The sequence below is a fragment of the Doryrhamphus excisus genome, chromosome 23 (genome assembly GCF_030265055.1).
Source record: "Doryrhamphus excisus isolate RoL2022-K1 chromosome 23, RoL_Dexc_1.0, whole genome shotgun sequence".
Taxonomy (NCBI): Eukaryota; Metazoa; Chordata; class Actinopteri; order Syngnathiformes; family Syngnathidae; genus Doryrhamphus; species Doryrhamphus excisus.
This window is the reverse complement of record NC_080488.1, coordinates 1,788,781-1,814,102: the sequence shown is the minus strand read 5'-3', so window position 1 is coordinate 1,814,102 and position 25,322 is coordinate 1,788,781. Positions and strand designations below refer to the sequence as shown.

Below are 25,322 nucleotides of genomic sequence, written 5' to 3'. Positions count from 1 at the left end.
GATGGTGTGGTGGAAGAGTTGTTTTTTTTTTTTCCAAGAAAATATTATTTGATGGTCCAGTTTCTGTGATCTTTCAGATATTTTGGTGTGTTAAGCTCAGCACACTTTAGCTTTTTGCTTATCTTTTCTAGATTTGTATGGGGGTGGGGGTGGGGGGTTCAGCTGCCTTTAAATGACCTGTGTATGTCATTTAACTTCATGTTGGTAGCTCCTCTCTAACTTCTTCTCAATGATAATCCAACCATTCACTTCAATATAAATTCAAGTCATCGGTATATGATTTAATTTGTTGTGATGTAACAAGCGTTTGACTAGTAATCAATTTTTGAGCCACCAAAAAGGGTTGCTCTGCATTAAAGTTAAATCATTAAAAAAAAAATCCAAAGCCTGTCACTGCCAAAATATTGCACTTTACAAAGCCTTTCATTTCAGCACCATGGAGAGCGATATGCTTTGCCTTTTTATTCCGTTGCCTCTCCTCTTGAATTTCACACGTCTCCTTGGGCATTTTAATTAAAGTGAGCCAATTATGTTAATTTTTCAACCCTATTTATTGAGTTGTGGTCTCCTATAGAGCAGCTGCACACAATAACCCGCACAGTAAACTTTTTACATTTTGCATAATCTACACCTATTCTAGTTTTATTTATTTGTATTTGTGCTTCTGGCCAAAACACTTTGTTTTCATTTATTCCACCCACGGCACGCCTCCAGGCACGCCTACTCCACAGTGATTGGTCAAACGCTTACAGTGCTTCCTAACTATATTAACATTGAAGTCCGCCCTTTACCATGCCTTTGACACCAAGCGTTTTGAGCCAACCCAAACTTCTTTCAGGCTCAATTCCAAACTCAAAAAGCTCATTACCTGAAACTTTGTCATTGTTTAATACGAGAATACAACATTTGAACTGCATTTAAAGGTCAGAAAAGTGGAAAAAAAGTATAATAAGACCACTTTAATGTTAGACACAGTGTATTTGCATCATAGCTAAACTTTACAAATGTAGTTTTTGCCCGTTTCAGGGGTCTAAAGTATAAAAAGTCAAGTATCTGTACCCAAGAATTGCTCATTTGTTATTGTTTGACTGAAGCAGTTTAAATAACGCTTTGCACACACTGCAGTGTTCCTATATGAACTCACAGCGCCGCTGTTGGCTAGCGTGTGTAAAATATGGCGCAGACTCCCTGCTCTTGCGCACCCTCTCTTCATTTTAGATAAAGACAATGAACCGAAGCACACCGGCCGCACGCTGTGCCTTATTCTGAAATAAATCACCGTGATTTGACTCTCCCCTTTGGAATATTCATCACAAATATTTGTTTTGACTTTTCAACCGTGGAGGACAACGTTTATTTTGGCTTTTCCAGCGCATCCGAGGGAATAATGAGGGGGCAAGTGGTGTTTTTTCTCTGTCTCCTTTCTTCCAGCTTGGTGCTCGGGCAGGTCAGTTACTCCATTCCAGAAGAGCAGCCTAAAGGCTCACTCGTCGGTAACATGGCCAAAGATTTTGGTCTGGACGTGAAGAGGCTTAAAACAGGCAAAGCTCGCATATTCACCACAGACAGCCACCAGTACGTGGAGTTAAATAACGACAGAGGGCTCCTTCTCATCGGAGACAGGCTAGACAGAGAGGAGCTGTGCGGCGAGACGACGCCTTGCGCTTTGCATTTTCAGATCATTTTAGAGAACCCCATGGAGTTCTACAGCGTGACGGTAGAGATCACAGACATTAACGATAACCCTCCGTCGTTTGAGAAGAACAATGTGCAATTTAAAATCAGCGAATCCGCAGTAAACGGAGCTAAATTCATATTAGACCGCGCAATCGATGAGGATGTGGGTTTAAATGGATTACAGTCATATAAACTCGAACCCACGGAGCATTTTGTTGTGAAATTACTCGATCAGGCTGATGGAACAAAGAACGTGGAGATGGTGTTAGAGAAGCCTCTGGATAGAGAAAAAAACGAGCACCTGTCTCTCATTCTCACTGCGGTAGACGGAGGAGAACCGCAAATGACCGGAACGATGCATATTTTAATCACAGTTCTAGACGCCAATGACAATGCACCTGTTTTTACGCAACGTCTTTATAAAGCGTCTGTGGAAGAAAACGCAGCAGTTGGAACCGTTGTCGTCGCAGTCACGGCCACCGATGCGGACCACGGCTCTAATGGTAAAATTACATATTCTATTTCAAGTGTATCCGATCACAATCGCGGTTTGTTTGGCGTAAATGAAAACAGTGGACAGGTTGAATTAAAAGGAAAGATTGACTATGAAAAAGCTAAAACATTTCAGCTTAATTTGCGTGCAAGTGATGATGGAGGATTAGGAGACTCATGTAAAGTTATTATTGATATCGTTGACATTAATGATAATAAACCTGACATCCATATAATGTCTAAATCCAATGTGATATCAGAAGATGCTGAACCTGGTACTGTTGTTACCATGATAAATATCCAGGACGCTGACTCTGGTGAAAACGGACAAGTGCATTGTAGTATTGATCATAATATTCCTTTTGTAATGAAATCCACGTCTAATAGTTTCTACAGTTTAGTGACTGACAGCGAATTAGACCGAGAGAGATCCAGTGAGTATAACATTACAGTGACATGCTCTGATGAGGGGGTACCCCCCCTGTCCAGCAGCGTCACTCTCACTTTACACGTCTCAGACGTGAACGACAACGCGCCCGTGTTTGAGAGGAGCTCATATGAGGCCTCCATTGTAGAAAACAACACACCAGGTCTCTCTATATTCACAGTGAAAGCCAGAGATGCTGACTGGAACCAGAACGCTCGTGTCTCTTACATCCTGGAGGACTCCTCTGTTAACGGAGTGCCGGTCTCCTCATATGTGTCCGTTAGCGCTGATAGCGGAGTCATTCATGCGGTACGCTCTTTTGACTACGAACATCTAAAAGACTTCCACTTTAGAGTCCGAGCTCAAGATGGAGGCTCTCCTCCTCTCAGCAGCAACGTGAGCGTTCGCATCCTGATACAAGACCAGAACGACAACGCCCCTCAGGTTCTGTACCCGGTCCAGACAGGCGGCTCGGTGCTAGCCGAAATGGTGCCTCGTTCAGCAGATGTGGGCTATCTGGTGACTAAAGTGGTGGCTGTTGATGTGGACTCTGGACAGAACGCCTGGCTCTCCTATAAAGTGCACAAAGCCACAGACAGGGCGCTGTTTGAAGTGGGCCTACACAATGGAGAAATAAGAACTGTCCGCCAAGTCACTGATAAAGATGCTGTCAAACAAAGACTGACTGTTCTAGTGGAGGACAACGGGCAGCCCTCTCGTTCAGCTACAGTCATTGTTAACGTGGCGGTGGCGGACAGCTTCCCTGAAGTGCTGTCAGAGTTCACTGACTTTAGCATGCACGACAAGGAGTACAATGACAAGCTGACTTTTTACTTAGTCTTGGCTTTGGCTGTGGTCTCCTTCCTCTTCATCACCTGCTTGCTGCTTATCATATCGGTCAAAGTGTACAGGTGGAGACGGTCTCGCATCCTGTACCACTCCAACCTCCCTGTCATTCCGTATTATCCGCCACGTTACTCGGACACTTTGGGGACGGGGACTCTCCCGCACGTGTACAATTACGAGGTGTGCAGGACCACCGACTCCAGAAAAAGCGACTTGAAGTTGGACAGAGCTGCTAGTCACAACGTGCTGGTCATGGACCCAAGTTCTACAGGCACCATGCAGAAGAACATCCTGGATGAACCTGACTCTCCTTTAGAGGTTAGCATGTTACAAAATATAAACTTTGCTTATATTCTTCTCTGAAGTAACACATGTATGCACTGCTATGTATTTTATTGTAGACAAGGTTGTAATTCTCATTTTCGTCTCTAAGTGCCGCTGTTGGTCAATGTGAGGACAAGGTTCCTAATTTAAGTGTCTGCTGCTCTTTGCTGGTCTCATTTAATGTCCTGCAACACATCGACGGGAAAGCTCCTTTTCCTCACATCCACTCGATCCACTTCATTTAGGATTAAATCAGGATGTGGAATCTTTTTCTCTTTTCTTGGAGGATGTTGTTTATTTGCCTGTTTGCCGTGGACGTTTACGTGGCTGCCGCTCATGTCCGTTATTCCATACCAGAAGAAATGGCGATGGGCTCCATTGTTGGCAGTATCGTTCGGGATGTCGGTTTGGATGTGCAAAGGTTGAAATCCGGGCGTGCCAGAATATTCACAGAGGACAGCAGTGAGTACATCGCTCTGAATTTGGACAAAGGGACACTGGAAATTAAGCAGAGAATAGACAGAGAGGAGAGGTGCGGCCAAGTGTCTCCTTGCTCTTTGCATTTCCAAATCATCTTAAATAACCCCATGGAGCTCCATCACGTCGATGTGGAGATTCTTGATATTAATGATAACGCTCCTGTGTTTCCAAACAGGGAAATTAATTTCGAAATAAGAGAATCTGCTCTGAAGGGGGCTCGGTTTTCACTCGACAGCGCCAAAGATACTGACGCAGGTTCGAATTCTTTGCACACATACACTCTCAGCCCTACTGATCATTTTAAATTAAATATACTCTCTCGTCCTGATGGTACTAAATATGCCGAAATGATACTGGATGCTTTACTAGACAGAGAAATACAAGAGCAGCACAGGCTCACTTTAACTGCGTATGATGGCGGCGACCCCCCCAAATCGAGCTCCGTGAGAATAAACGTCATTGTATTAGATGCAAATGACAATGCGCCAGTTTTCAGCCAGTCCCGCTACAAAGTCAATGTACCTGAAAACTCCTTAGTGGGGACACGAATCATGCAAGTCAGTGCCACGGATATAGATACGGGATCGAACAGCGAGGTTGTGTATTCATTCTCACGCAACAGTGACGTGGCTTCATCCGTGTTTGGCATCCACCCGAACACAGGAGACATCCACGTCGTGGGTGATCTTAATTATGAGAAAGTCAAGCAGTATGAAATCGACGTGGAAGCCACTGATAAAGGAGGGCTTAGAGACACGTGCAAGGTGATGATAGATCTAGTGGATTTAAATGATAACGATCCTGTCATTAGCATCATTTCACTCTCCAATCCCATACCGGAAGATTCCCCTTTGGAAACCACAATAGCTATGCTTAATATTAAGGATCTGGACTCAGGTATGAATGGTCAAGTGAGGTGCTTCCTTAGTCATGATTTGCCCTTCAAAATAAAACCCTCATCACTTAATTTTTATACTTTAATATCTGATGATGTTTTGGATCGAGAAACGGTGCCGGAATATAATATAACGCTAACAGCAATAGACGAGGGCACTCCGCCTCGTTCTGCTAATACGACGATTCATCTTAAGCTATCAGATGTAAATGACCACGCCCCTTTGTTTCCACGTGCGTTTTATTCCGCATCCGTAACTGAGAATAACATTCCTGGCGTTCCTTTTCTCGGCGTGAAAGCCAGCGATAAAGATTCAGGAAACAACGCGCGCATTTCTTATTTTCTTGAAGACGATCCGCTTCAAGGAATGTCAGCTTCAGACTTTTTTACCGTAAATGCAGAAAGCGGGGAGATCATGGCCGTGCGTTCTTTTGACTACGAGCAAACTAAAGACTTTGTCATTCGAGTCCGAGCTCAAGATGGAGGCTCTCCTCCTCTCAGCAGCAACGTCAGCGTTCGTATTCTGATACAAGACCAGAACGACAACACCCCTCAAGTTCTATACCCGGTCCAGACAAGCGGCTCGGTGTTAGCCGAAATGGTGCCTCGTTCAGCAGATGTGGGCTATCTGGTGACTAAAGTGGTGGCTGTTGATGTGGACTCTGGACAGAACGCCTGGCTCTCCTATAAAGTGCACAAAGCCACAGACAGGGCGCTGTTTGAAGTGGGCCTACACAATGGAGAAATAAGAACTGTCCGCCAAGTCACTGATAAAGATGCTGTCAAACAAAGACTGACTGTTCTAGTGGAGGACAACGGGCAGCCCTCTCGTTCAGCTACAGTCATTGTTAACGTGGCGGTGGCGGACAGCTTCCCTGAAGTGCTGTCAGAGTTCACTGACTTTAGCATGCACGACAAGGAGTACAATGACAAGCTGACTTTTTACTTAGTCTTGGCTTTGGCTGTGGTCTCCTTCCTCTTCATCACCTGCTTGGTGCTCATCATATCGGTCAAAGTGTACCGATGGAGACAGGAGCGACTGTTTTTGAAATCGAACGGGGCACTTCCGGTCATTCCGTACTACCCGCCTCTGTATGCCGACGTGGACGGTTCTGGTACGTTGAAGCAGGCTTTTACTTACGACGTATGCGGAACTACTGATTCCCGGAAAAGCGATCTGAAGTTTTCTCGCCAGATCAGTCAAAGCACCCTGAGTGGGGACTGCACTAGGACGGTACCCAGGCCGAAAACTGACATGGATAATTTGCTGGAAGAGGTGAGATCCATTCATTCGTTCGTTCATATCCTGGTTGACATTCTGTATTCATAATTATGAATTATTACTGCTGCTGGAGTATATTTAGCAACCATGACAACCCTTTCTGGGCAACTTGTATTTTTTGTGGTATTTTGGAGTTATTCTAACCCCCACTGTAATTTTATCCAATTTACATAATTAATTTCACTCCTTGGTTAGCACGCAAACATCACAGCTAGGAGGACCAGGGTTCGATTCCACCCCAAATGAATGAATGAGAGTTCTCCTGTTTTGGCTTCTTATTTTGTCTTTCGCCACCCTCGGCCATCTCTGTGTGGAGTTTGCATGTTCACCCCGTGCATGCGTGGGTTTTCTCCGGGTACTCCGGTATTCCTCCCACATTCCAAAAAAAAAACATGCTAGGTTAATTAGCGACTCCAAATTGTCCATACGTATGAATGTGAGTGTGAATGGTTGTTTGTCTATATGTGGCTGTGATTGGCTGGCCACCAGTCCAGGGTGTACCCCGCCTCTCGCCCGAAGACAGCTGGGATAGGCTCCAGCACCCCCGCGACCCTCATGAGGATAAGCGGTAGAAAATGAATAAATGAATGAATTTCACTCCTCCCTCTCTTTTAAGAGTTCAGCTTTTGTTGTCATATAGCTTACACAATGCATCTATTTGACCTACTTGCCAACATACAACATTGTGTACTATTTCCTTCATGGTGTATAGTGATATATCTTGAGTGTATTTTCTTGCTTATAGCATTCCACTATTTGTATCTTGTAGTTGATGATGTCTGTTTGTTGTATTCTTAACAGTATTTTTCTGCCTTCATTCTAATTCATGCAATACATAATTTAAGGTTGCATTTAAAGGAGCAGGGTCATAGTAAGTGAGTGTACTGATGAGGGTGTATCACCATTGCATTTATGATCAATACAAAAGCTGCAACAACAAATAGGATGTTCACTCCTGCCAAATATTGCCTCTGATTGCTCCCTCATAGAAGCACACAAGTATGCAGCGCACTATTTTCCCAGTGACCTACTTCCCTATAGCGTGCCGCCGCTACACATAGGAACAAAAGCACAGAAATAGATGCAACTAATGGACGTTTACAATGCCAAGTGTTAGGCAGTAATGTTGTTTTAACATGCGGTTTAATGGAGAAGATAGAAACAGTTGGTGCTGTCGTGATGGAGAGGGCGAAAGATGATGGGAGAGGAGGACAGAGGCAGGCTGCGGGGGAGGGGAGCGGAGGGGAGGAGGCACGCGGTCCCCTGCACAAGCATCATCCCTGTGCAGGACTTGTGTTTGTGATGCTCGGCCGCCATTTTACTCTGAATGTAGCCGTCTTTGTGTCCTGAAATGGGAAAAACGTGCATGACGACGTTATATTAGGCTCTAAACAATGTCCTGTATAGCAACAGAAACTGGGTGAGATATTTGAAGTGGTGGAAGCAAAAGACAAAGGGATGTGATGAGAGAGGTTATGTAACAAAAGATGAGGGGATGCATAAACTAGGACAGAGGCTGCATGTGTTCCACAATGGATGAAAGTGGGCTAACTAATCGTTTAATGACGGCTATCAGTGCTCAGAGCTGCAGCAGCATCACATATTAATCGTGCTGCTAATGAGCACTTGGTCAGCAACATGATAGTTTGAAAACATCTTCTATAATATCATACCTAAGACGTGACACTGAAAGTGTTGTGGTCATGATGTCACAAGCCACCTTATTCCGTGTGTGTGTGTTAGTTTGCTGCGTTAAATCCCAATGATATTATTAGTACAGCCAGGGGCGTCACTAGGTTCTTAGGACAGGGGGGGTTTAGTCCCCTGGAGATGCACAGGATATGAATGAATGTAGTAAACATTTTAAAAAATCCAAAAAGGAACAAGAACCGGGATATAACTTTCCCACTTTTGGACAGATTTAGTAGAGATACTCAATAGTTTTAGGCCACCATTAAATGTACATTAAAAGTACACACAATCTACACTGCAAATCCAGTGAACAGTGATCAATGATTAATTAGCCTATTATTATTACTATCATTATTATTATTATGATTATTACTACTACTATTAGTAGTAGCAGTAGGCTAGTATTAGCCTTCTTACTGGCTTGCTTATTAGCCTGCTTTTGCCCTATTATATAAAATTTGTCAGATTAAAAAAAAAAATTATTTGTCAATAAAAAAAATTTGAATCAATAAAAATAATTAAAAAAAATCTATTAATTTTTTTTATCAATAAAAAATATTACATTATTTTGGGGGACTTAAGAAAATTTTAGGAGGGCTTAAGTCCCCCTAAAATAGGCCTAATGACGCCACTGAGTACAGCAGTCCTTCCTTTCGGTTTCTTTTAGAAGCCTACATGAGTTCTTCAGACATTTCTTACATTTTATGACCCATTTTCTTAAAGTTGTTTCATTCAACAATGACCACAAATCTATCCAATCACGTGCAGAAGATACCATAGCATTGTCCCCATCTCTGATGTGATGTTCCTCGCTGCCTTGCGTGTTCAGCTGCTGTGTGACAGGAGATGCATGACCACATTGCTTGCGTGCTTCCAGACACTGAATGCACCTCACACACCCGCATTAGTTTATTAAAAATATCCGTAAATATAAATATGTAAAAGAGGGGAGGTTCAGTGTACTGATTTGATTCTAACTTATAGCTTCAAGCTTTTCGGTACGTCTGCTTGCGTTGTCTTCTGAACTGGCTGAATCTCTGCACAAGATTACACTCGGGATTAGCCAGGACAATGTGGGACAGTCCCAAAGTTGGGTTAAGTACACTTAAGACTCGAGCAGATGTACACAAACATAACATTTATTACTTCAGTATTGCTATCTTCGGCACGGCGGTCGAGTGGTTAGCGCGCAGACCTCACAGCTAGGAGACCAGGGTTCAATTCCACCCTCGGACATCTCTGTGTGGAGTTTGCATGTTCTTCCTGCATGTGTGGGTTTTCTCCAGGTACTCCGGTTTCCTCCCACATTCCAAAAACATGCTAGGTTAATTAGCGACTCCAAATTGTCCATAGGTATGAATGTGAGTGTGAATGGTTGTTTGTCTATATGTGCCCTGTGATTGGCTGGCCACCAGTCCAGGGTGTACACCGCCTCTCACCTGCTATCTTCAAGTCTACTGTGATCCCCATTCAGTCTCTTCGGTTGTTATGGTAACAGAGAGCATTTTAAAATATAAATATAAATCTATAATCCTCCACAGTGGTCAGTTTCAGCGATTTCAATATAAAATAGCATATTATGCTATGACTATTTTTTACTATTTAGTTCAAATTAATCATTAGGAATAACAGCATATTGTCTCATGCTGATGGTGTTTGACACAGTTCCCTCATGGAAATGACGGCCAGTGTGCTGTCGCCTTTCTTGTTTTTTTCCAAAGTCTTCCTGCTCCTGCTCTGCTTTCCTGCATCTCACCCCTCCCCCACTCCAGCTGCACCACTCTGCAGCAGAAAGGCTGAGAGAAAGATATCTCTATGTGGGACGTTTTGTTCTGTCTATACAAAGGCAGCTAACACTACGTCGTCCTTTTTATTTTATTTTCATTTCAATGTATTGATCATGTGGATTGAACCAAGTCTCTTTACCTTCCAGTTCCTGGTAGTGTTACTCAGATGCATTGCTTTTATTGATCATAGCCGTGTCTGACCTATCAGGGCAAAACATCAAATAATTTTTATCATTTATCATTTCCTTCCACGCTGTGATGTTTTTATAGGTCTTTTTGTTTCTCAGCCATGGTCGCCAGCTTGTATGAAACAGGGTGGGATGCAAGAGGGTGCATGTGTTACCATGGCAACAAGCTGACTCACAGGCAGGGCTGGACCATTTGTGAGTGATGGGGGTGAGCGGGAGTGGTGTGTGTGTCGGCTTCCTGTGTTTGGATGTGCGAGAGAGGAGAGCAGACACCCCTGGTTTAGGCAGGGAGGTGCAGCATTCTCACACCATGGCGAGGGAGGGGGGGGGGGGGGGGGGGCTGATAGGGATGATGATGATGATGAAGGGGGGGAGGGTGATCATGGCTCCTTTTTAGATTTGTTGTGATCTTTTTTTCCCATTTGAGATGTTTGGCGTGGTTATGGCAAAGCTTTGTAATATTTATAGTATACAAATGAATTTATTTTTTTACACCCTTTTTTGTGCTATAAACTAGATTATTTGTACCTATTTTTATCTTTTTTGTTTTATTTGAGTGCACAAGCAGTATGTCTATTATCATTTAAGCCACAGGATGCTTATTGAAATACATTTCTATGCTTTGATATGATATGTTTGATACGTTTCCCCTGACACAAAGACAGTGAGCCTTGACATCTGAGCCATGAGTCTCATGAATAAAGGATTATTGTCACTGACCATCGCCTCCAGGCCCCCTGCTGTCGGTTTAAGGCTACTGACTTAGTGCTGCACTAATGCAGCACATATTCAGTCATATATTCTACATATGGCGGTTTTTCAGTCTTTCAATATTTTTTATTTTATCTTTATGCTGTACCTTATGTCCTTACTAATTTCCAGATATAAAGTACAACTAAAAAAATGCAAAATATTACAGTACCATTTTTAAGACTGTAAACCTGATTGAATGCTTACATGTTTATTCACAGGATTTATTAGTTGTTGTTGTTAAGGGTTTAAACAACATATAATACTTATATTATGTCATAATGTGCTCATAATATGTTGTTGATTCAAAGATGGAACACATAAAAAGCATGTGAAACACACTGGCGTCAATTCTAGTATACTATCGACAACACAATCATGAGAACAACCTGCCATAACACAAAACTGACATGTCAAACAAACACATTTTGGTTCCATGGTAAGTATGTTGGTTGCCCAGCTTCTCGAATGCAGGGTTGGCATGCCCATCAGAGGTCTGACCAGTCTCTTTTCTTTCTTTTCTCTTCCATGTCTTCTCGTCACCTGCTGCCTCTTCCTGGATGCCTGACTCCTTGATCATCCATGACTTTTTCCATTTAAGGTAAGAAAGTGTTTCTATATACTTCTCGCACAAACAACACACAATTCATAATATTATGCACATTTGTTCACAATGTCACAATGGCTGACACATCTGTTGTCACATGTACACTACACTAAAAACACACTTTTGTCATACAGTCCAAACTCTCATGTACTGTAATTTAACAAATAAGCGACACAAATAAGAATATAAAGTGAGCTTAGCAACGCTTAGGTCTCAAACCAAGAAAGCCACATGCGGGCAGGAAAATTCAGGACGGTGTGACTCGACTCAAAGAGAAGAACAAACTGGCAAACACAAAACAACAGAGGCAGAACCTATATGAGCTGAGGTAATTAGCTAAGTGACTGCCGGTGTGTCTCTGGCTTCAGCCAGCACCATGGACAGAGGCATTTACGACAGAGGAGACAGCAAAGGTCAACAACAACAAAAAACACACAGAATCTGACACAGACTTCATCTTATTCGTCTTTCAAATCACACATAGTAAAACATCATCTAACAAGTTGTTTTGTATGTTTTTATTATTCAATACGTACATAATATTCAATAATCACTAACCTTAGCTAATTGATTATGATAATGGTTTTATTTCATTTCAACATGCATCAGATTACAATTGAGTGCATCCCATAATCAGTTCACAGTTCCACATGTCCAAAAGGAGTAGGAAGAAGCAAAGTTTATTAAATCCTACCCCCTCCATATGGTACTTTTACAATCAGTAACTGTTACAATTGTTCACTTCCTGCTTTCCTAATATAGTTTAAGTAAAAATTAATTTCACTATTTCACCTCTTCCACTTTAAATGACACCTTAAATCCATCCAACACACACACACATGCATACATATACTGCATAATCACTTTTCACAACATAGTATCGTCTTAAAAGTACTTATAACAAGCTATAGCATCCTATTTGGTTAAATGTAATACTCTTTGTTGCACTTTAAACATTTGGAGTGCATCAGCTGTTTCTAATATTTATATTTCACTACACGAGAAATGCTAAATATTATAAACACCTCCCATTCAGCACAGTCCACTGCAAACTTTAACCACAGTGATAGACACTTGATTGACAGTCATGACGGTGCATCGTTATACTGTCGTTGCAGGTAAGTGATTATTTACTTATACTCTACACATCTATTTCACCTCTATGTTTGTGTTGCTTGATGTTTTACAACACATAAACAAGTCTTTTACATGATATATATTTGACCTCCTGACCTGTCAGTGCCTATCACTCGTTGTCATGACAACAGTAACATAGAAAGTTGTCCTCGTGTCCTCAATGTGTACAAGCAGTGTGGGTTGCAGATGCAGCAGTCGACCGCCTGTGTGGCGCTGTCCACTCGCGTGGTGCTGAAAGCATCTCCCCGGCTCTCCCTCTCTCCCTCCCTCCTTCCCTGCTCGCTGACTGCCTCTCCACACCTCCCTCTGTCGCCCACAGCCCCGCACAGCAGATATTTTATATAAAACGGATGCTTATATGACGTTTGTACCAAAATATATACTATATTGACTACACGATATTGCATTTTTTTGTTATTTTTAACCATGATGGTAGTGAATTTTAGCAGTATAGTCGTGGACTATTTATTATTTCCATTGTGGTTTGTTACTTCCCTGTCAAAAGGATGCAAAAAGACACAAAATGATATTTATATGTAGAAAAAGTGAGTGTAATAACATTTAAAATCAAATAACAAAGAAAGCAAACAAATTCTTAAGTCATCTTCTTCACCGTAGAGAGATATCACCTACCCCTCCCCTTCGAATTGCTCCACAGACCTCCATCCGGGTACTTTACGTCGGATTATTTGCCTTTTGCAATCATGCAGCGTGGACGTGATGACGTATACACAGGCTGCAATTGCTCTAGTTGGCCACAGGAAGGCAATAAAGAGCCTTTGTCATCCTCAGTGTGTGTGTGTGTGTGTGTGTGTGTGTGTGCTGCAGGAACTTAGGTGCATTATAGATAGCCGTAAAGCATTGTGGTTCTTCCTATCAGCAGTCTTTAAGTGATTTAATAAATCCCAATCATATTAATAATAAATATTGATCATATAATTTAATAAAATTATTGAAAAAAATGAAGAAAATATACAAGTAACTCAACTAAAATGCAGTATTTGTGCACTGAAATTGTATTTTTAATGTATGTTGTACTTGCATAGTTACTTGCATCATGTACAATGAAAGATTTTATTTGGTACTGCAAATAAAAGTATTATTTCTTTGGTATTTATTGTACAAGTATGATATAAATACATGGTGAAACATGATTTAATGACTCCTAAACATATTAATTGATCATATAATTGAGTCAAATTGTAGGAAAAAAAATAAATGTACAATTACTTCCATTGCTCGGTATTGTCAATGTTACTGGCTATGATGAAGAGGGTGTATGTTGTGACGTCACTGCCCCTTCCCGGATAGGCTGTAACGTGTACTCGGTGTTGACCAATGACAGTGAGAGCTGTACAAAGAGATCTAACCGTCTGGTTGCTTCATCGCAGCCTGCCTCCCCAATGTAGTATAGTGCTCAGGGGGGGGAGGGCTACATGCGCACAAAAGCATGACTATCTCTTTTATTATTACATGTCAGGACACATTTTTTTTGCGCTGGATTACTTAGCGGCTGTTTGCGCATCGGACTGATTGATTGGATTTATGGTATTTTGCTGAAGGTGGAATAATGTGGAAGAAATTGCCTGCGTGGCAGGTGCTGTGGTGGTGCCACCGTTTCTCCCTATTGTGGAGTACAATAGACGCGCAGACGCGCTACAGCATCCCGGAGGAGCTGAAGCGAGGCTCGTTGGTGGGGAACCTGGCCAAAGATTTGGGTTTGGTTGTATCGGAACTGCACCGAAGGAAACTGCGCATCACCTCGGAGGCCGGTAAGCAGTATTTCAGCGTGGACCTCGGGAAGGGAGACCTGCTGGTGACGGATCGAATCGACAGGGAGGAGCTGTGCGCACAAAGAGCGGCGTGTCTGCTGCCGCTGGAGCTGGTGATTGACAACCCTTTGCAGCTGCATCGGGTCGAAATCGAAATATTGGACATTAACGACAACGCTCCTAGTTTTCTCGCTGCAGAAAAAATATTAAAAATAGCCGAGCTCGTTAATCCCGGTGCACGTTTTCCTTTAGAAAGTGCGCAGGATCTTGACGTTGGCGCTAATTCTGTCCGCTCCTATCTCATCAGCAAAAACGACAATTTTAAATTAGCAGTAAAAACTCAAAAAGATGGAAGAAAAATCCCTGAACTGGTGCTGGAAAAAGCTCTCGATCGTGAAAAGCTGCCCGTCCATCATCTCATTCTCACTGCCTTGGATGGCGGCGATCCGGTGCGTTCAGGGACGTCAGAAATTACAATAACTGTCCTTGATAATAACGACAACGCACCTCAATTTGATAAGCAGCTCTATGAAACTAATGTCAGCGAAAAGGCCACAACAGGAAGTCACATTTTACAAGTTAAAGCCACGGATGCAGATGAAGGATTAAACGGAGAAATTGAATATGCATTTGCTGAGCAGACATTAGATGTCATTTTATCATTATTTGATATCGAATCTTCTACCGGAGCTGTCGTCGTGAAAGGGGTGTTAGATCACGAAACGAGTCCTTTCCACAGATTTGACATAACTGCGAAAGACAAAGGGAATCCCAAAATGGAGGGGCATTGCGCTGTGGAAATTAAAATAATCGACATTAATGACAATGCTCCGGAAATAATTGTGACGTCGCTGACTAGCCCGGTGCCGGAGGACTCCGCCGTAGGGACCGTTATCGCTCTGATTAGCGCAAGAGACCCCGACTCAAAAGATAACGGCAAGGTGACCCTTAGTTTGCCCTCTGACCCCACCTTTACGTTAAAGCCATCGGTCTCTAACCATTACTCGTTAGTCACAAACCGACAGCTTGATCGGGAAAAAAATGCTCAATATCGAGTTAAGATTCGTGCTACTGACTCCGGAAAACCTCCACTATCAAGTGAAAAAATAATTGATGTCGATTTATTAGATGTAAATGATAACCCGCCAGTTTTCTCGCAGCCTCATTATACCGTTTATGTCAAAGAAAATAGTTCTCCAGGTCATATTTTATGTTCGGTGTCTGCATGTGATTTGGACGCCGGCGAAAACGCCAAAGTGACTTACTCCATCGTGGATTCTAAAGTGCACGACGTGTCGGTATCGTCTTACGTTTACATGAACTCTGAGAACGGCAGCATCTACAGCATGCACTCGTTTGACTACGAGAAAGTCAAAGTGTTTCACATTCAGGTTCAGGCAAAGGACCAGGGCTCTCCATCTCTCAGCACCAACGCCACCGTCCATGTTTTTATCCTGGACCAGAACGACAACGCCCCCGCTGTCATTTACCCCTCTCCACACGCGGCCTCCCATCTCAGGGTTCCCCGCACGGCCAAAGCGGGCCACTTGGTCACCAAGGTGACGGCGGTGGACGCGGACTCGGGTCACAACGCGTGGATCTCATACAAAGTGTCGGAGTCCACAGACGCCTCTTTGTTCATGGTCAGTGTGTACACAGGGGAGGTGAGGACTAAACGTGCTGTGTCCGAGCACGACGACTCCTCTCAGAGGCTGATTGTAGAGGTCCAGGATGACGGGGAAGCGGTCCAGTCGGCCACCGTCACGCTGTCCATCCTGCTGGAGGACGGTGTGAGCGAGCCCATGTTGGAGCTGAGACACAAGGCGTCCGAGCCCAGTAAGACAAGCGGCAGAATCACACTTTATTTGATTGTGTCTCTGGCCTCGGTGTCCGTGCTGTCTCTGGTGACTTTGCTCATCTTAGCGGTGAAATGCATGAGGAGCAGCAGAAGCAGCGCTAGTTGCTGCATGAGACGGACACACTGTGATGAGGACAAGAAACCCAACAGAAAGCTGCACATTCAGCTCAACACTGATGGACCTATCAAGTACGTGGAGGTTCTGGGAGGAGACGTCATGTCTCAGAGTCACTCCTTCAGGTCGTGCATGTCTCCTGTGTCCGAGTACAGTGATTTCACTTTGGTCAAGCCCAGCAGCACCGCTGACTTTAAGGAGGTCATCAGCGTCCTGGACGCCTCTTTACCTGACAGCACCTGGACCTTTGAGAGCCAGCAGGTGAGCGCTATACCTTGTTTGCAATGCAGTACAACTTGCAGTGATGAATGTATTTTTTTTTTTTAGAAATTAATTTTACTTATGCACATGGTGCCATAATTCTACTCTGATTCTTTAACACCATCAATGATGGTGGACAATAACTGTTGTGATGGGATTTTATTGCTTTGTTCCTGAATCACGTGCCAACACTTAATAATAGCATACTAGTTGGCATCATAGTCAGCGACCATGACTGAAAATGTAGTGTGTTAATTAGTAGATTTTAATTAGGTGGCGGGCGGCACGGCGGTCTAGTGGTTAGCGCGCAGACCTCACAGCTCGGAGACCAGGGTTCAGTTCCACCCTCGGCCATCTCTTTGTGGAGTTTGCATGTTCTCCCCGTGCATGCGTGGGTTTTTCTCCGGGTACTCCGGTTTCCTCCCACATTCCAAAAACATGCTAGGTTAATTAGCGACTTCAAATTGTCCATAGGTATGAATGTGAGTGTGAATGGTTGTTTGTCTATATGCACCCTGTGATTGGCTGGCCACCAGTCCAGCATGTACCCCGCCACCGCCCGCGACCCTCGTGAGGAAAAGCAGTAGAAAATGAATGAATGAATAATTAGGTGGCATGTCAACAATTAATTTGTATAATAGCAATTCATGGGGAAAAAAAACTATGTAGTTAATTCTGTGAAAATCATATCTGGTTAAATATCACTTACTTTAAACAAAACCATGTATGAATAAATACTGTAGAATATATCAATTGTAGATATTTAAGTGATTCTTTGAGGTTTTTTTTGCTGTTTATTAAAAAAGAATACTCCTAGTAAATCAATAAAGTCAATATTTAGTTGTGTATTACTAATATATATATTTAATAGTCTCTGAATCTACTTTTTAAAAACATTTAAAAGAAGTGACTTGGTATGTTCAGCTGCTCACGTGGGTTTTGCCTCCTTGGATTCTGCCTGGCAACGAAACTGAACTCAAGTCTTATTGGACAGAAAATGTAAAAACCCTAAATGACAACATGATTGACATGTGCTCCTATTTAAGTTGATAAATCCCTTATATGGCATACTTTAGTGACTTTAGCTCCTGCTGGTGTTGGAGGAGAAGGAGAGAGAAGCTTTCAGTGTGAGCATGAGCTGAGCTCTCATTGGTGGAAAGGCTCTGGTGCTGTGGTCCAATAGGATTCAGGACTGTACAAAGCAATCTAGTTCCCGCCCCCACGCAGCTTCATTTCAGTATTCAACAGCAAGAGAGGAGAGAGAGAGAGAGCTTGTCCGTGTGCGTGTGCGTGTATGTGCAGAGAATACGTTTTTTTGTGATATTTTCATTTATAAAAAATCTTCCGAGTCATGCTCTGTAAATGGGGACTATTTTATCACGGATTCACATCCGCGGTGCTGAATTTCAGGAGGATTTCTTTGGCCAAATCGACGTGGATGTTTGCATTGTGACGGAGCAAGGATGACAAAGACAATAGGATACCGAGACTGGAGATGGCAGGCTCTTTTGTGGCATCACGTCTTCCTCTTGTGGACTACAGTGGATGCGCAGACTCGTTACAGCATCCCGGAGGAGCTGAAACAAGGGTCTGTGGTGGGAAATCTAGCCAAAGATCTGTCTTTGGGACTGTCTGAGATATTTGAGCGCAAGCTGCGTGTCGCCTCCGAGGCTGGTAAGCAGTATTTCAGCGTGGATGCGGGGAAGGGCGAGCTGCTGGTCAATGACAGGATAGACAGAGAGGCTTTATGCGGACAAAGCGCCAGCTGCGTGCTCCCTCTGCAGGTCGTCGTCGAGGACCCGTTGCAGCTTTTCCGTGTGGAGGTTGAAATACAGGACATCAATGATAACGCGCCGCGGTTCCCCTCGAATGACGTCACACTTGAGATTTCTGAAATTACAGTCCCTGGGGTCCGTTTTCCTGTAGAAAGCGCCATTGATCCAGACGTGGGCGCTAATTCGCTCAAAACGTACACGCTCAGTAAAGACGAGTGTTTCAATATTAGACTCAAAGAGGTTGCAGGAGGCAGAAAAGTACCTGAGCTGGTTTTAGTAAAATCTTTAGATAGAGAGAAAAAGTCCGTCCATCAGCTCTTAATTACAGCTCTGGATGGAGGCAACCCTGTGAAATCGGGGACTTCACAAGTTACAGTTACAGTCCTTGATATTAATGATAATGTTCCTGCATTTGAAAAAACATTATATAAAGTGTCAGTGGCTGAAAACCTTGAAAAAGGTGCAAGCATCTTGCAGACAAAAGCCACAGACATGGACGATGGCCCAAATGGAGAAATAGAATATTTTTTTGGCGCTCACATGCCTGAAAATGTCCTCTCTACATTTAGCATTGACGGTATAACCGGCACCATACTTTTAAAAGGAATTTTAGATTTCGAGTCCACATCAAATTATGAAATAGACATAACTGCTAAAGATAAAGGCGTCCCTAGAATGGAGGGTCATTGTACTGTCCATGTAGAAGTTTTAGATGTAAACGATAACGCCCCAGAAATAATACTCACTTCGAATGCAAAGCCAGTGCGTGAGGACTCGCCTAACGGGACTGTAGTAGCTTTACTCAATGCCAGAGATGACGACACCGGAAATAATGGTAAAGTTACATTACACCTCCCCACAAAATATCCGTTTGCCCTCAAAGCATCCTTTTCTAACAATTATGAACTGGTCACCAGTGGCGCTTTAGACAGAGAGAGAGTGTCTGAGTATAAGATTGAGATCACAGCCACCGATTCAGGATCTCCTCCTCTCTCCAGTAAGAAAACGATAGCCGTCAGCATCACCGATGTCAATGACAACCCTCCTGTATTCTCCCAGAGTTCTTATAATGTTTATTTAAAAGAGAACGGAGTAGCAGGCTCTATACTGTACTCGGTGTCTGCATGTGACCTGGACGCCGGCGAAAACGCCAAAGTGACTTACTCCATCGTGGACTCTAAAGTGCACGACGTGTCAGTGTCGTCTTACGTCTACATGAACTCTGAGAACGGCAGCATCTACAGCATGCACTCGTTTGACTACGAGAAAGTCAAAGTGTTTCACATTCAGGTTCAGGCAAAGGACCAGGGCTCTCCATCTCTCAGCACCAACGCCACCGTCCATGTTTTTATCCTGGACCAGAACGACAACGCCCCCGCTGTTATTTACCCCTCTCCACACGCGGCCTCCCATCTCAGGGTTCCCCGCACGGCCAAAGCGGGCCACTTGGTCACCAAGGTGACGGCGGTGGACGCGGACTCGGGTCACAACGCGTGGATCTCATACAAAGTGTCGGAGGCCACAGACGCCTCTTTGTTCATGGTCAGTGTGTACACAGGGGAGGTGAGGACTAAACGTGCTGTGTCCGAGCACGACGACTCCTCTCAGAGGCTGATTGTAGAGGTCCAGGATGACGGGGAAGCGGTCCAGTCGGCCACCGTCACGCTGTCCATCCTGCTGGAGGACGGTGTGAGCGAGCCCATGTTGGAGCTGAGACACAAGGCGTCCGAGCCCAGTAAGACAAGCGGCAGAATCACACTTTATTTGATTGTGTCTCTGGCCTCGGTGTCCGTGCTGTCTCTGGTGACTTTGCTCATCTTAGCGGTGAAATGCATGAGGAGCAGCAGAAGCAGCGCTAGTTGCTGCATGAGACGGACACACTGTGATGAGGACAAGAAACCCAACAGAAAGCTGCACATTCAGCTCAACACTGATGGACCTATCAAGTACGTGGAGGTTCTGGGAGGAGACGTCATGTCTCAGAGTCACTCCTTCAGGTCGTGCATGTCTCCTGTGTCCGAGTACAGTGATTTCACTTTGGTCAAGCCCAGCAGCACCGCTGACTTTAAGGAGGTCATCAGCGTCCTGGACGCCTCTTTACCTGACAGCACCTGGACCTTTGAGAGCCAGCAGGTGAGCGCTATACCTTGTTTGCAATGCAGGACGAGTTGCGGCACTTTGACTCCTTGTCATGCACACTTTGTCATTGTTTCTGTTCAGTGAGTCCTGTTTCAATTACAATGGGAGTATGTTGATTGACATTCTCTTTGAGAAATCATATTTTGTCATTATTCATATTATCGGTTGACAGTCCAGTGAGGTTCATTAAGTTTATCATTCATACATTCTAAACTGTATGAATCAGCTGACAAGGCACGCCACAGGAACATCACATGACCACTCTGATGCAGCAGAAAGGATGCATTTAACCCCCACATGACACATCAAATACTGAACACGAAGCCCTAAAGTACTTTAGTTACTATTTTTAATTGCAGTATAAGTTGATTTTTTTAATCTCATGTAAATTCTCTGCCTCTCCATCTAAGATGTTATGATTCATTTCAATTGTCTGCAACATAAACCCACATTTTAGTTGGATTTATTGACTTTCTTTCCTCATAGTTATATTCTTCTCTTGTATTTTTGAATTATTATGATTGGAAATTGTTGTTTTTCATGTAGAAAAATAGGTGGAATACTCCAACTTCTCACATGCAACACAATTAGGAGAAACATTAATTTTTGACATGAAATTGTTGCTTAACCTGGTGATGATAGATTAGATTTAGGATTTAATAATAATTCATATTAAACATTTCTAATCTAGCATCATTTGACTGGCTATTTGTGTGGAGATTTTTAGTTTGTGATCAATATACATTGTGATTAGTTATGACGACAATAAAAACATAATTTGTCATACTCGCATAGTTATAATTCAGCACCACTGAGTGGACAGCGACATCGAAATAAAGCATCAACACAGTGATAAAATGTCAAAATATTTTTTCTTGTATATTTATTATTCTATGCAATATACAATTAAATATTATAGTTATTATTTAATTTTGAACATATAGGACTATTTTTTCCTCTTGATACTTGTCATTAACATGTCAGAGTAATGCTTGTGTAAAAAAAATAAAGTGTGTGTGGGTGGGGGCTTATGGAGCTCTGCTTCCTCCTGATTGGCTGGCGGAAGCCCAAGCAGTAGACCAATAGAATTGAAGACTGTACAAAGCAATCTAGTCCCTGCCCCCACCAGCTCCATCACACTAACACGTAGAATGCACTGAGCTGCAGCACAGAGAGGAACGAATGAGCTCCTATCTTCTTATTTTCTAACATCAAATCCAATTGAATTGAGTAGTTATGCTCAGACGGCGTGGCTGCTTTATTCTGGAACCATCCCCCGTTTTTGTGGACGGAACAGTCGTCGTGAGGAGGATGTTTGCTTTGTAACGAGCAAGGATGACAAAGACAATAGGATACCGAGACTGGAGATGGCAGGCTCTTTTGTGGCATCACGTCTTCCTCTTGTGGACTACAGTGGATGCGCAGACTCGTTACAGCATCCCGGAGGAGCTGAAACAAGGGTCTGTGGTGGGAAATCTAGCCAAAGATCTGTCTTTGGGACTGTCTGAGATATTTGAGCGCAAGCTGCGTGTCGCCTCCGAGGCTGGTAAGCAGTATTTCAGCGTGGATGCGGGGAAGGGCGAGCTGCTGGTCAATGACAGGATAGACAGAGAGGCTTTATGCGGACAAAGCGCCAGCTGCGTGCTCCCTCTGCAGGTCGTTGTGGAAAATCCTTTGCGATCCCATCGAATTGAGGTAGAAATTAAAGACATTAACGACAATTCACCTCGTTTCCCCATTGAAGAAAAAAATCTTAAAATATCAGAATCCGTTTCAGTTGGCAGACGTTTTCCTTTAGAGAGTGCAGAGGATCCTGATGTTGGAGGGAATTCTGTGAAAACATATACTCTGGTTAAAAATGATTATTTTTCTTTAAAATTTAAAGACGTGAAAAATGGAAAATCAGTGCCAGAATTAGTATTAGATAAATCATTGGACAGAGAAAACATGCCCATTCATCAGCTGCTGTTAACAGCACTTGATGGAGGAAACCCTGTTAAATCCTCAACGTGTAAAATTATCATTGATGTGCTCGATATTAACGATAATTTTCCTGTTTTTGATGAAAACGAGTACAAGGTTTCTCTAAAGGAAAATAGCACCAAAGGAACATTTATAAAAAGAGTAACAGCTAAAGATGCAGATGAAGGCATTAATGCTGAGATTAAATACTTTTTTGGTACTCGCACTCCAGAAGCAGTTTTATCAACATTTGAAATTAACGAAGTAACAGGACAAATTGTTTTAAAGGGAGAATTAGACTATGAAACATTCCCATCTTATCTGATTGACATTACCGCCAAAGACAAAGGTGTGCCTGAAATGGAGAGTCATTGTCAGCTACAATTAGATGTGGAGGACATAAATGATAACGCCCCAGAAATTATTCTGACTTCTAAACCCAGTCCTGTACGAGAAGATGCTCCATCTGGCACAGTGGTGGCTTTGATTAGCGTTAAAGACGTTGACTCTGGTAATAATGGAAACGTAACACTGCAGCTCCCTAAAAGTTCTCCTTTTTCCCTGAAACAGTCTTTCTCCCAAAATTATGAATTGGTCACCAGTGGCGCTTTAGACAGAGAGAGAGTGTCTGAGTATAAGATTGAGATCACAGCCACCGATTCAGGATCTCCTCCTCTCTCCAGTAAGAAAACGATAGCCGTCAGCATCACCGATGTCAATGACAACCCTCCTGTATTCTCCCAGAGTTCTTATAATGTTTATTTAAAAGAGAACGGAGTAGCAGGCTCTATACTGTACTCGGTGTCTGCATGCGACCTGGACGCCGGCGAAAACGCCAAAGTGACTTACTTCATCGTGGACTCTAAAGTGCACGACGTGTCGGTGTCTTCTTACGTCTACATGAACTCTGAGAACGGCAGCATCTACAGCATGCACTCGTTTGACTACGAGAAAGTCAAAGTGTTTCACATTCAGGTTCAGGCAAAGGACCAGGGCTCTCCATCTCTCAGCACCAACGCCACCGTCCATGTTTTTATCCTGGACCAGAACGACAACGCCCCCGCTGTCATTTACCCTTCCCCCCACGCGGCCTCCCATCTCAGGGTTCCCCGTACAGCCAAAGCGGGCCACTTGGTCACCAAGGTGACGGCGGTGGACGCGGACTCGGGTCACAACGCGTGGATCTCATACAAAGTCTCGGAGTCCACAGACGCCTCTTTGTTCATGGTCAGTGTGTACACAGGGGAGGTGAGGACTAAACGTGCTGTGTCCGAGCACGACGACTCCTCTCAGAGGCTGATTGTAGAGGTCCAGGATGACGGGGAAGCGGTCCAGTCGGCCACCGTCACGCTGTCCATCCTGCTGGAGGACGGTGTGAGCGAGCCCATGTTGGAGCTGAGACACAAGGCGTCCGAGCCCAGTAAGACAAGCGGCAGAATCACACTTTATTTGATTGTGTCTCTGGCCTCGGTGTCCGTGCTGTCTCTGGTGACTTTGCTCATCTTAGCGGTGAAATGCATGAGGAGCAGCAGAAGCAGCGCTAGTTGCTGCATGAGACGGACACACTGTGATGAGGACAAGAAACCCAACAGAAAGCTGCACATTCAGCTCAACACTGATGGACCTATCAAGTACGTGGAGGTTCTGGGAGGAGACGTCATGTCTCAGAGTCACTCCTTCAGGTCGTGCATGTCTCCCGTGTCCGAGTACAGTGATTTCACTTTGGTCAAGCCCAGCAGCACCGCTGACTTTAAGGAGGTCATCAGCGTCCTGGACGCCTCTTTACCTGACAGCACCTGGACCTTTGAGAGCCAGCAGGTGAGCGCTATACCTTGTTTGCAATGCAGGACGACTTGCAGCACTTTGACTCCTTGTCATGCACACTTTGTCATTGTTTCTGTTCAGTGAGTCCTGTTTTAATTACAATGCCAGTATGTTGATTGACATTCTCTTTGAGAAATCATATTTTGTCATTATTCATATTATCGGTTGACAGTCCAGTGAGGTTCATTAAGTTTATCATTCATACATTCTAAACTGTATAAGTCAGCTGACAAGGCACGCCACAGGAACATCACATGACCACTCTGATGCAGCAGACTGGATGCATTTAACCCCCACATGACACATCAAATACTGAACACGAAGCCCCAAAGTATTTTAGTTACTATTTTCAATTACAGTAAAAGTTGATTTTTTTTAATATCATGTAAATTCTCTGCCTCTCCATCTAAGATGTTATGATTCAATTCAATTGTCTGCAACATAAACCCACATTTTAGTTGGATTTATTGACCTTCTTTCCTCACATTTATATTCTTCTCTTGTATTTTTGAATTATTAGGATTGGAAATTGTTGTTTTTCATGTAGAAAAATAGGTGTAATACTCCAACTTCTCACATGCAACACGATTAGGAGAGACTTGAATTTTTGACATGAAATTATTGCTTAACCTGGTGATGATAGATTAGATTTAGGATTTAATAATAATTCATATTAAAGATTTCTAATCTAGCATCATTTGACTGGCTATGTGTGTTAAGATTTTTAGTTTATGATCAATATACTTTGTGATTAGTTATGAAGACAATAAAAACACAATTTGTCATACTCGCATAGTTATAATTCAGCACCACTGAGTGGACAGCGACATCGAAATAAAGCATCAACACAGTGATAAAATGTCAAAATATTTTTTCTTGTATATTTATTATTCTATGCAATATACAATTAAATATTATAGTTATTATTTAATTTTGAACATATAGGACTATTTTTTCCTCTTGATACTTGTCATTAACATGTCAGAGTAATGCTTGTGTAAAAAAAATAAAGTGTGTGTGGGTGGGGGCTTA

The 25,322-nt window shown here is 43.2% G+C and overlaps 4 protein-coding genes across 44 annotated transcripts in view; all 4 read left to right on the top strand.

Moving 5' to 3' along the window:
- The window catches only part of LOC131110316 (protocadherin gamma-B4-like), a 159,524-nt gene that overhangs the window by 114,042 nt on the left and 20,160 nt on the right, over nucleotides 1-25,322 (top strand). For 2 of the 41 annotated variants that reach the window (XM_058063312.1, XM_058063354.1), the window contains one exon: nucleotides 11,442-13,554. The exons of 32 other annotated variants lie outside the window; for them this stretch is intronic. In XM_058063312.1, the coding sequence (XP_057919295.1) occupies nucleotides 11,442-11,492 (51 nt within the window). In that variant the 3' untranslated portion in view covers nucleotides 11,493-13,554. 7 more of the 41 variants (XM_058063342.1, XM_058063328.1, XM_058063352.1 and 4 more) reach the window with 6 other exon arrangements.
- LOC131110324 (protocadherin gamma-C5-like) lies at nucleotides 13,679-16,895 on the top strand. Its single transcript, XM_058063363.1, has one exon. It carries the CDS (start codon nucleotides 14,155-14,157, stop codon nucleotides 16,654-16,656), a length of 2,502 nt encoding a protein of 833 aa, XP_057919346.1. The 5' UTR covers nucleotides 13,679-14,154; the 3' UTR covers nucleotides 16,657-16,895.
- On the top strand, nucleotides 17,710-24,677 carry LOC131110322 (protocadherin gamma-C5-like). The gene is made up of 2 exons (XM_058063361.1): nucleotides 17,710-18,024; nucleotides 21,812-24,677. Exon 2 carries the CDS (start codon nucleotides 21,840-21,842, stop codon nucleotides 24,372-24,374), a length of 2,535 nt encoding a protein of 844 aa, XP_057919344.1. The 5' UTR covers nucleotides 17,710-18,024; nucleotides 21,812-21,839; the 3' UTR covers nucleotides 24,375-24,677.
- LOC131110321 (protocadherin gamma-C5-like) lies at nucleotides 18,018-21,121 on the top strand. The gene has a single exon (XM_058063360.1). It carries the CDS (start codon nucleotides 18,054-18,056, stop codon nucleotides 20,586-20,588), a length of 2,535 nt encoding a protein of 844 aa, XP_057919343.1. The 5' UTR covers nucleotides 18,018-18,053; the 3' UTR covers nucleotides 20,589-21,121.